Source organism: Solanum dulcamara, chromosome 6, assembly GCF_947179165.1.
Source record: "Solanum dulcamara chromosome 6, daSolDulc1.2, whole genome shotgun sequence".
NCBI lineage: Eukaryota > Viridiplantae > Streptophyta > Magnoliopsida > Solanales > Solanaceae > Solanum > Solanum dulcamara.
In genome coordinates, this window is record NC_077242.1 from 18,645,543 (window position 1) to 18,657,233 (window position 11,691).

The following is an 11,691-nucleotide window of genomic DNA, read 5'->3' on the forward strand; positions in this document are numbered from 1 at the left end:
TAGTGATTGTTACATTTAGAAGATATTCAAAGTTAAGACATTTAAATTTAATTATTTTATAATCTAATTAGTTTAATTTGAAATATTTAATGAAACATCTCAAAAAATTGAAGATAATTGTACAGAGTCAATATTAAAATATAGTTAATTCAAATTGAAGTGAATCAGACAAATTAAGAAATAAAAAATAACTATAAATTTAACTGTTCATAATTTTTTATTATAATTATAACAATAAAAAAAATTCAAAAATATGTGCATAATAATTAGTAAGAGATTAGCACCAACCTATAACAATAAATGCATATTTATTTTTTTATATTCTACTTAGGGTTTCTTCCAAGTGTGCTATTGGCGGTGCTTCACAATTAATATTAACATTTTAACGTATGTATGTTTTGTCTGCTCAGTGCTTTTGGTTCTTCGTTTAATCGGTCGAATTTATTTCTCTTTTGCGCATCTTCGGTATGTTTTTTGTATTTGAGCGAACTGAATTTGGAGGATTTTTGGTTCTTTAGAGGCCCTTATTTTTTGGGGCCTTAGTGGCTTTAGGGTTGAGCCGCAGCAAGTTCGTTTGATGAACATATGACAAATGTAATTTTTTTTGTTAGTTGAATATTGTATTTTCCTTATAGGGTGAAAGGTTATATCTTTGTAGCCTTTTCCTTTTTTGCTGTCCTAATTTCCACTATCTATTGTTTGCCAGAGGTTTGGTACATGCTCCCCTCTGTTTTGTGTAATTTTTATTGGAAATTATAGACATGGTAGGGGTCAAGCCAAACCCCCCACACCTAATAGCTCTAAGCTGTGATGGTGATGGTGATGGCTTAAAATTTTAAAAAAAGTGTTTTTAAGTCAAAATAGCTTTTGGGGGAAAGTGAATTAACCAGAGAATGTAGCAAATATAGTATTTGACATTTTTCTTGGGTATAAGATAGTTGTTGTTCGTTTTTTTTAATGACCAAGATAGTTCTTGTTCGTTGTGCTGTTCGTTTGGCTTGTTGAGCAAGTAGAGAAAATTGGAATGCACTATAGCTATGACCTGCTTTTACCAGGAAAATTCTTGGGGCATGGAGTTGCAAGGTGGAAAAAGCGTGTATTAGTTCCCATAAAAGTGTTCTGAGATATATGGCATAGTTGTATAATTGTTTCTAAAATACTTGGTGTTACCCCCAACTTTACTGTGTATTGAATTGGCTGTCCTGTTCAGTATTTTAACCATGATAATTGTGTGTCTCGTTTCTGTTTGTACCATCCCTTTGTTTTGGATGGGTTCTACATCTTCTTGTCTGGGATTAACTCAATGTTTCTATAATCCAGATGCTAAGGTCTAGGATGTGATGAGGTGGAACAAAGATGTGAGTTGTTGCTTACTATTTCTGGTCAGGCGCTATTCTAGATCCGTGGGCCATTCTGCACTAGAAAATCGTTGTCAATATGTGATTCGAGTGTCAAACAATATCACACATTTGGGTCGTCAAAAGGAGGGTGCAAAACCTAGTCAGCTATTGTCTTTACCCCCATTTCCTGGTCATCCTTTGCCGGGAAAGAAAGTGGCCACCGGTCCTGAGCAACCATCTTGTCATGTTACTGCCATTAGCTGGATCAAATACTACTTTGATGAAATACCAGGCTCGGTCATCCAATCCCATTTTAATAAAGGCCTCGTAAGTATTCTTATGCCTATTCCTTCCCCTATGTGAGTTATTTTGATGTTTCTTCTATAAAATCTCCACCTAGTCAATGCATGGTAGTTCTTTTTTACTGTGTTTAGTAAATTACATTCCTCTCCAAGGGATTCCTGATACAACTAGTGAGGGTTCAAATCCCAATAGAGACAAACCACTAGGTGATTTAAACACTAGATGGAAAGAAATCACCTAGAAATCACAGGTCCTGTTTATAAAATAGTTGAGGTGCGTGCAAACTAGACAGGACACCACCGTTATTAAAACAAATTGCTATAGGTTTAATGTCAACATAGTGCTTGTGATGAAGTGTTGTGTAGAGAGACTTAAACATGCAAGTCACAAGGATCAGTTTTATGGATAACTAATGACTAGGAGTGGCAAAATCAAATCCAACCAACCTGTTTAAAATAACCCGCCATTTATTAGCTCAACCCATTAAAAATTGGGTTGATATGTAACCCAAATTGACTCATGAGAAATTTTGTCAAAATATTTTTTAAAAACTGTTTTTTTTTAATTTGATATGTCATATAGAGTCATAATAAAGAAAAAAAATTGCCCCCAGGGCCTAGCTCAAGTGGCAAAGGGTGGAGGATTTGTGGCTTAGGTCACTGGTTCAAGCCCCACACCATGCAAAGCAAAGCTTGGTATTTAAGTGGAGAAGGGTAGAGGGACGGGCCCATGATCCACCTAGTTTAGAAGGCTATGGTTGGTCCAAAAGGCAGGCCACAGACAAATTTCACGGTTATCTAAATTTTTTTTTTGTTAGGTACTCAAATATCTTAAAAGAACAAATAAAACAATTAAACTTAGTAAAAATAGGGTTGGGTTGAGTCTTCACCCGTTCTACAACCCATTACTTGACCCAACCCGATTTGACCCTAGCAAATTTGGGTTGGGTTGGGTCTTGATTCATTTGTTGTCTTGACCCATTATGACCCACCCAAATTTGACCCAACCCGCCCAATTCCCTACCCTACTAATGACAAGTTCATTTGAACATTGATCAATGACATATTATTCATCATCCTATAGTATGTTAACTTGCAATTTCCTTGTTCATAGTGTTTATATGTGCTGATGGTTAGTTCAGAAATAGTATCTAAATTATCTGGTCTGATTGTACATCATTTTATCACCACAACTGACAACATCAAGAAGAGATATTTTATTTCATAAGATAGAGTAAATCTGTTAAATATTCATTTGTTTTGCTGCTCTTCTCCTACGTTTAAAATATGACCTTTATCTCTTACCCTTTGAAGGGTCTAATGGCTATACTGTCTTTAGTTGTTGTAATGAATACAGCGACAATTATCTTTTTTTAGTTTATTTACAGGTGCAGTTAGAGTTTAATGAGTCATTTACAAGCAAGGAAGGACAAAAAAGATTGCTGAGGAAGGTAGTGATACTTGTATGAGTCTAGCAGTATAAGCTTCATTTTGATGTTAAAAAATACAAACATCAAGAGCTAAGGGGCTTCTTCAATTTGTTTTTGGACCCTGTGCTACACTCCCAATGGATTCCCCTATTTTACAATTTTACTGTGAATTTACAGATTAAGCATTCTGAGGTCATGGAAGTTGGTGCAAGAATTCATGTGCCCGTATCTGTTGCTGAAACAAGAATCTCAAAACGATATGATGTTATACCTAGTGGCACTTTGTATCCTAATGCTGATGAAATAGCATACTTGCAAAGGCTTGTATTTTATAAGGTATGTGTTTGTTTATCTGTTTTCTTCTCTGCAAATTTTACATTTGATTCCCACTATTTCTGGTGGTTAGAGATTACACAGCTACTGTGGTTACTTTTTCTGCTTCTTAAGTTCATTTGGTGAAATGGTTTGGTGGAACTAAGCATCAAAGGTTATTCTTGTTTCCTGTAACTTATTAATTGTTCAAACTGTAGGACCCCGCCATACTTGTTCTAAACAAGTCCCATAAGCTGCCTGTAAAGGTTTGTTTCTAGGTGTTCTTTATTGCACGATATTGACTACCACATTCTTCAGCCTTTTACCTTCATTTCTGACTATTAGACTGATTACAGGGAAACCTTCCTGTGCATAACAGCATGGATGCCTTGGCAGCCGCAGCATTATCTTATGAATATGACACGGGTCCTAGACTGGTAAGTTAAGCATAGCGTAAGTGCTATTAATTAAATATTGAAGATCTCTTTACTTCTAAGTTTTCTGAAGATATCCTGGCGTCTAGTAAAAAAATAGGAGTTACTTTGCTGGTGAAGAGGCAATTGTGGGGGTTGGAGATTTAAGCGGTTGATGTTAATTTGGAATTATGTTCAGCTTTGGTTATTACTGCATATATTGTCAAGGTACATCGTTTTGATAGAGAGAGCAGTGGCCTTCATTTAATGGGAAGAACAGAAGAAAGTATCTCCCATCTTCATTTGTTGTTCAGCAACACAAAAAAGTCCAAGTCCCTGTCTAAGGTACTTAGTCTATAACCTATGCACCATCTTCATTTTTCGTTTGGCTTTTCTTCCGTTCCCTCTTCAAGGGAGAGAGGGTTGGTATTTTGTTGTGGGTGAGAATGCCTGTTTTGACTTCACTGGTTGAGTTAGAATTTTTGTGATGCATAAAGCTCGACTGTCATTTAGGGATGGAATGATGCATGTGGGTCAACATATCAGAGGTATTGGGCGTTGGTAATAGGTTCCCCCAAGGAGAAGGAAGGCGTGATCTCTGCACCACTTACAAAGGTTTTCCATTTCCCTTGCTTACGTTTGCAGGGTTTGGTCAAGTAGAATGAGTGTTCGTTGTGCTTGGTTGTTGATTGCAGGTGCTTCTTGATGATGGAAGAACTGAGAGAGTCATGTTGGCTCAACACTCGGGATTAGAAGCTTCTGAGGAGGCTGTTACCGAATATCGGCTGCTTGGTCCAACGATTAATGGATGCTCATGGATTGAGTTGCGCCCTCATACAAGTAGAAAACATCAGGTTCCTTGAACCTTTTCCTTTTACTAGTTATGATCCCTGTAAAAACAGTTCCATCTTTTAAATTGTGGAGAGATGCATATCGATATTTAAGTTATCCCTATGAAAACCAGTGGTTCTTCTAAGTTGTGGAGAGATGCATAAAGTTTTTTTTCTTTTTCTGAAGGCTGTTCCTAAGTTAGGACCATTAGTAGGCCCAAGTAGAAAAACTTGCTTGATGAACCCAAAATGAGAGCAAGAGGAACTGATGAAAGATGCTTCCATAAAGCAGTATTATGATGAATAATATTTCTAGCATGTGTTTTCCACTATTATAAGCATCTCAACTAGTGAGGATACCCAGTACAAACTACAGCATTAAGTGTGAGTAACATGCTGATTTACTACTGGAGATCTTGTGCATGCCTATTCTGTCGTGGATGCCCAACTCAACTGTAACTGAGAAGGCCATATTTTGTTTATTTCTGCTAGTTAGTTGTTATAGGGAAAAATGATTCTGTTTTCTGTTACTTTGCAGCTTCGAGTTCATTGCGCTGAAGCCCTTGGAACTCCAATTGTGGGCGACTACAAGTATGGTTGGTTTGTCCATCGCAAATGGAAGCAGATGCCAAGAGTAGATGTTGAGCCGACAACAGGGAAAGCCTACAGATTAAAGAGGCCGGAAGGTTTGGATGTTCAGAAAGGAAGTGCCTTATCTAAGGTCCCTTTGTTACATCTGCATTGTAGGGAGCTTGTGCTCCCAAATATTGCCAAATTTATTGAGCTTCACAGTCGAAAAACGAAAAAACACTCAGATTATAGCTCAAAACCAGATCTCCTCCGGTTTGTAGCCCAAATGCCATCTCACATGAAAATTAGTTGGAAGCTTATGTCCTCTTATTTGATATGAAAATAACAAGAATCCTTTGGTTGTTTCTCCATGCTATGCTCTTTCAATTGTCTACGATTCTGAAGCATTTTTAGTTTCTCATCCAACAAATAAAGTAGTAATTCATGACATACTTTCATTTGTACTCCTCTTCATTCAATTGTAAGTAAATAAGTGCCTTAAACAAAGATTTATTCTGTCATAAAATCAAATCAAATCAAATGATAAATATTCAAGTAAATACAAATTACAAACATAAAAACATGTGCTTGTGATATAACTATGAGCCCGTTTGGATGGGCTTAAAAAAAGTAACTTTTAGGTATGAAGTGCTTTTAGAACTTTGAAGTGTTGAAAGTTATTTTTATAAATAAGCAGTTGAGTGTTTGGATAAAAGTGCTTATGTTGAAAATAAGTGTTTGAATTTTAGGGTTAAAAGAATAAAAAGGGTAGTTTGGGAATTTAGTTAAAATATAAGGGATATAAAAGTAATTTCCATGGTCAAACAAAATGGCTTTAAGCACTAGGGAAAAAAAAGTTAGAAATCCTAACTTTTCAGTTTTGACTGACTTTAAGAATTTTATGGCTTAAAGTTAGCATTAGGCAAACACGTCCAAAAGTTAAAAAGGGGCTTTAAGTTGATTTTGACCAACTTAAAGCCAATCCAAACAGGCTCTATATCTAATGCCAAACTGGTTAATACAATAACATATATTTAGTGTAGTTTCACAAAAGTATATGAATCCATTAAATAAAATATAAATTCATCAAATGTGCACATAACAGTCATAGCAGAATCACATAAATGTTTACTAAACAATGACACTGTAATATGAGCAAATAAACATAAATTATGATTTTGATCACCTCTGACTTATAATTTTACGACTTAGAAACACTTCAAATTTGATTAAACTTTTTATGATTTTATCCCTACATATCTTTTGTACTCTCAAAAATACACTTCATATTACTTAATGTTTAATTATCTCTTCATTTTATACGTTTTCATTCATCCTTTATATTTTTACCAAACAAACTAACTACTTATTATTGTGAAAAATAAAAATAAATAAATGCTTATCATTAATTTCAATACTTATATCAAGACACACAATTAATTATTTATAAAATTGACTTTAACACCTAAAAATCGATCTACTTTTTCAATTTTTCTTACACACACTTAACGTGAACTCTTTATCTTTTCCATCACGTTATGTACAAGAGACCTGTCCTATAGTCATTTGGAGATCACAATTAACTTAGGCTTAATAGGTCAATATTTTTGGAAGTTGACAATGATATTCAAATTGCAATTTATTTCAATTAAACGTTTGAAATGTTTTTACTAAATATTTTTTTATTTAAATTTTTAACCTTTTTACGCATAATTCTAAATATTCATTAAGTGGACAAGTTAATCGTTTAAAATATGTTACTTTTATTTTTTTAAATAAGGTTCATCTAACTGATAGAGGAGTTTAGGCAACTCTTAACGTGTATATTTATCAAAAACAATAATTACACGAAAAAGGACATAAACTTTAGCCTCTATAACATTGTGAAGGTTGGTAAAATCAACCTTTAAAGAAATTTGAGTACAACAAAAAAGAGTATTCTTGTGAGTATCCTTGCTACTGATGGTATGATACACATCTAAGTAGCTTATACTATATAAAAATTTCTACTCACCAGAAAACGCTCATAGTAGTCATAAAATATGTTACCTTTTTTTTTTGAATTTATTCGAATTAGTCTAAGTAAGCTGTAAAACTTCATGCATGTAACAATTGAGGATGATGTATATAATATATCTAAATGTGATATATATTGATATTGATGGCATAAACTTTCTTTCAAAATTAAAATGGGAAAGATAATCACAAGGTTCATATCAACTTTAGCATCAGAAGTTCAAAACACAATCAAACAGTTGGTTGTGAAAGGGAAATATGATCAAGCCCTTGAGCTCTACTATGCAAAAGTTCACTTCTCTCATGCAAGTACTACCTTCCTTCTTCCTTCAATCATCAAGGCTTGTTCTCATGATCAATTCTTGGGCATTCAGCTTCACTGCTATGTCCTCAAAAATGGGTATTCTTCGGAATCTACAATATCTAATTCTCTTATATCAATGTATGCAAAATTCTCCGAAAATAAAGCTGCATACCAACTGTTCGATACAATGCCACAAAGAGATATCATCTCGTGGAATTCAATGATAAATTGTTATTATCTGAATGGTTATTTGTTAGAATCATTGGAGTTGTTTAAGGAGATGTATAATGTACAGGGTTTTGTGCTAAAACCTGAGTTAATCGCTAGCATTCTATCTGCTTGTGTTCAAACCAAGAATTTGAGATTAGGAAGAGTTATACATGGTCTTACGATAGTTGATGAAAGAATAGAAACTTCGATTTTCTTGACAACCGCTTTGGTAGACTTTTATTGGAAATGTCGTGAGCCAGATTTGGCTTTCCATGTTTTTCAGAGAATGGAAGTGAAAAATGAAGTCTCCTGGACTGCCATGATATCTGGATGCATAGCTGAGGAGTTGTATGCCAGAGCGCTTGAATTATTTCGTTCAATGCAGGTGGAAAATGTTAAACCAAATAGAGTTACATTGACTAGTATATTACCAGCTTGTGCTGAGTTGAAGTATGGAAAAGAGATTCATGGATATGCATTTCGCCATGGGTTTGACTCGGATACTAAATTTTCATCTGCTATTGTACACATGTATTCTGGATGTGGGGAAGCATTGCAGGCAATAAAGAATGTATTCGATCGGTCAATTAAAAAAGATGTGGTAATGTGGACTGCTCTCATAACGAGCTATACTCGAAATAAATCTAGTTGTCAAGAAGCCATAAAGCTTTTCAATGAGATGCTGCTGAGTGAAATTCAACCAAATGATGTTACTTTATTAGCACTCATTTCTGCTTGTACTAATCTATTATCAGTATGCCATGGGCGAGGAATGCATGGCTATGCTTTTAGAAGTGGTTTTAGTTCACATTTGTTCATTGGTAACTCCCTCATAAACATGTACTCAAAATGTGGTTTTATCAAGGACTCTGCTCAAGTTTTCCGAGAGATGTCTATAAGAGATGCTGCATCATGGAGTGCCTTAATCAGTGCTTATGGGACTCATGGTTCTGGAGATAAGGTGTTGGAACTTTTTCATGAAATGAAAGAGAACGGGATAATGACCGATTCCATTGGATTACTTGCAATTCTATCAGCATGTAATCACTGCAGTCTTTTTGAGGAGGGAAAGAAGCTCTTTGATGAAGCTTCAAAAGATATAAATTTCTCAATTACCGTGGAGCTCTATGCTTGCTACATTGATCTCCTGGGAAGGGCAGGTAAGCTAGAAGATGCCAGTGAGGTCATTAGCAGAATGCCTATGAAACCTACCAACAGAATTTGGAGCTCCCTGATTTCTTCTTGTAAATTACATGGAAGACTGGAAGTTGCAGAGCGTTTGGCTCATAGACTCGCCAAATCTGAACCTGAAAATGCTGCTAATTATGCTTTGTTAAGCTTGGTATATGCTGAATCTGAAAACTGGCCTGGTGTAGAAGATGTAAGGCGAGACATGAAAGAAAGAAAACTGAGAAAAAGCTATGCGTTCAGCAGAATCGATCTAGATGAATAGATTTTGTAATCCTTCTGTGCACATAAATCTAAGATCAACCATATTGAGAAATGACATAATCTAGTGATATGAACATGACACATATGTCAGAATTGCATCTACCGAAAGAGAAGAGGTAAATAGTGACTGTTAGATCAGAAAGTTTATTGTTGGATAAATTAGTTTCAATCTTCAAAAACTAATCATTATTCAAGATTGATGCACCCTAGAGATGTTACATGTCTGCAGTCCCATGAAAGTGATTGAGTTGGTTCAAGTTTTACAAGAAAGTAGCAAAGGATAATTCCATGCTCTGCTTAACGTTTGAAGTAAGCCTTGAACATCTCAAGAAACCACGGGTATTGAGAAATATAGCTTTTTTAATCTCGGAATAAGTAAGTCCACGGAGCTAACTTGTTCCTAGAGGGCACCTTTGAGTGAAGTCCTTTCGACTTAATAGGTTGAGTCCAGAAGGATATCTCCATCCAAAGTTTCCAGACTATGATGACTTTGTGGCTCTACACGGGTCTCTCAAATCGAAATCAAAACAATAACTTTGTTGTGAGAAGAACCCATGCCCTTTCATCATGTTTGATTAATTCCATAGTCTAGCATACTACTGGTTTGGTTCTCAATATAAAAATGCATTTTTGAATGGGAAAATAATATTTATAACCCAAAAAGGGAAACTATTTATAAGTGGCTACTCCTTTACTTTCATACCCCCTGTTTTTAACTATCTCACGCGTTTGATACCATGAGAGTATATATATACTCTGATGGTATCAAAAAGGAAAAGCCAGTGCTTCAGCGAACTGCTTGATACCATCAAAGTATATATATACTCTGATGGTATCAACAAGAAACTATTTGATACCATAAGAGTATAATATACTCTGATGGTATCAAAGAGGAACAAAGGAAAGGGGGAACTGGTATAAATTCACGTTTGGTACCATAAAAATATATATATACTCTGATGGTGTAAAGAAGGAAGAGTCAGTGCTTCAGCGAAACTGTTTAATATCATCAAAGTATATATATACTCTCATGGTATCAAGAAGAAATTGTTTGATACCATCAAATTAAAATATACTCTAAAGATATTAAAGAGGAACAAGAGACGGGGCACTAACGTAAATACGTAAATACTTTGGGCCTAAGGTCCAAATCGAATAATAAATTAGAATAAGTCTAATTTAGATAAATACTTTGCCTAACGAATCTAGTCCTTTTTGAAATTCTATGCCTAAGTTTCATGATAGACTAATGTCCTTCACACACTTGGAATTCAACTTTGAGAATAAACGTTTGGTATTAGATGTTAGGTGGCATCCAGCTTGGACAACAAAATCTAGATATTGAGTCCAAGCAGATAGATGCCAAAATTGGGCTTTGAGTAGGATCTAGTAAAGTACAAAATACCTATTAGTTCTACGCAAACAAAACTAAAACAAAAAATATCTGACAGGCATAAAAAAAATCTGCCAGGCCTAGGTGAGATTTTTTTTTTTTAATCGTAAAATCACAATGGTTAAACTGATAATCGAGAAGTCAATATTTTTATGATTCTATAATGGTTTAACATATCTATAAATCGATAGTTGATAAATCGAACCTATAAATTTTAAAATCGAACCGATCGGAACCAATCGATACACAAATCTAATTTGAATGATTTAAATATTAAAGTGTATTTGTTTATATTAAGATTTAAACACTTATGTGATTTGAATAGATCTTAATCAGTAATATCATGTATAATTGTGAGATTATTTCAAATAGTCTGAGTCCATTGTGTTTTGCACCCTGTCATATGTCCTCTTTTGTAACTTATACTATTCATTTTTTTTTGAGTTGCACCTTTACCTCGTTATTTTCTTGCAAGATAATGAAATCACAATTTTGAAGAAAATTTCAAAAGGGCAAAATTGAAACACAACTAATAATTAAAAAAAAAGAAAATAATATCTAAAAGAGCTCAACAGCAGAACTCACAATGTGTGTCTTTGTTTGCTAAATAAGTTTTTGAAAAAATTACATCATATATGTATTTAAGAGTCAATATTACAAGTTTTAAATATAGTTTTAAGTATTTACCATTTATAACATTTTATTTACAGGTCTTAACATATCTGTAGTCATTTAAAATTAGTTTAAATTAATTCCTTTTTAACATCTTTATTTAGAACATAATTAATAAGAGATAATTATGTGGAGAAAGATTATTACATTCTGATATTTATCTTTATTGTGTAGTTTTTAGTTTCTCTTTCTCTTTCTACTTCACCTTCTCTCTTCAACTTCATTCAAAATAGTTTCCAATCCATTTCAAAACATCTGTGTTCAACACGATTTCAACGTTCTTCTGTGAATCCAACTCCTCAGAAGAAGAATCCAACTCCTCCGAAGATTACACCTAGGAAGAAGAGTACACTCAAAAAGAAGAAACCACAAGTGAAGAACGAAGAAACCACAGAGAAGGAGAAAAAAGAAAGGGGAAGATTTTGGAGTCTCACTCATCCGATTCTC

The 11,691-nt window shown here is 34.3% G+C and overlaps 2 protein-coding genes across 7 annotated transcripts; both read left to right on the forward strand.

Annotated features, from left to right (window-relative positions):
* The first annotated feature begins 303 nt into the window (after nucleotides 1–303).
* Nucleotides 304–5,562, forward strand: LOC129892517 (RNA pseudouridine synthase 3, mitochondrial). Of its 6 annotated transcripts, none has more exons than XM_055968096.1 (10): nucleotides 304–387; nucleotides 1,321–1,667; nucleotides 3,031–3,093; nucleotides 3,250–3,408; nucleotides 3,603–3,650; nucleotides 3,741–3,821; nucleotides 4,026–4,142; nucleotides 4,311–4,412; nucleotides 4,493–4,651; nucleotides 5,166–5,562. In XM_055968096.1, exons 2-10 carry the CDS (start codon nucleotides 1,341–1,343, stop codon nucleotides 5,535–5,537), a joined length of 1,428 nt encoding a protein of 475 aa, XP_055824071.1. In that variant the 5' UTR covers nucleotides 304–387; nucleotides 1,321–1,340; the 3' UTR covers nucleotides 5,538–5,562. The 6 variants fall into 6 exon arrangements, with proteins under 6 accessions (XP_055824071.1, XP_055824073.1, XP_055824070.1 ...); XM_055968098.1 differs by having other exon boundaries at nucleotides 337–391; XM_055968095.1 differs by having other exon boundaries at nucleotides 376–465.
* Nucleotides 5,563–7,371: 1,809 nt separating this feature from the next.
* Nucleotides 7,372–9,253, forward strand: LOC129892113 (pentatricopeptide repeat-containing protein At4g31070, mitochondrial). Its single transcript, XM_055967659.1, has one exon. It carries the CDS (start codon nucleotides 7,387–7,389, stop codon nucleotides 9,178–9,180), a length of 1,794 nt encoding a protein of 597 aa, XP_055823634.1. The 5' UTR covers nucleotides 7,372–7,386; the 3' UTR covers nucleotides 9,181–9,253.
* The last annotated feature ends 2,438 nt before the right edge of the window (nucleotides 9,254–11,691 follow it).

Bases quoted from the DNA above. Each gene is read 5' to 3' on its own strand.
- LOC129892517 (XM_055968096.1), top strand. From the start codon at position 1,341: ATGAGGTGGAACAAAGATGTGAGTTGTTGCTTACTATTTCTGGTCAGG. The intron at 3,094-3,249 runs GTAGTGATACTT...GTGAATTTACAG, and splicing joins AAAAAAGATTGCTGAGGAAG to ATTAAGCATTCTGAGGTCAT. The intron at 3,409-3,602 runs GTATGTGTTTGT...TTCAAACTGTAG, and splicing joins AAAGGCTTGTATTTTATAAG to GACCCCGCCATACTTGTTCT.
- LOC129892113 (XM_055967659.1), top strand. From the start codon at position 7,387: ATGGGAAAGATAATCACAAGGTTCATATCAACTTTAGCATCAGAAGTT.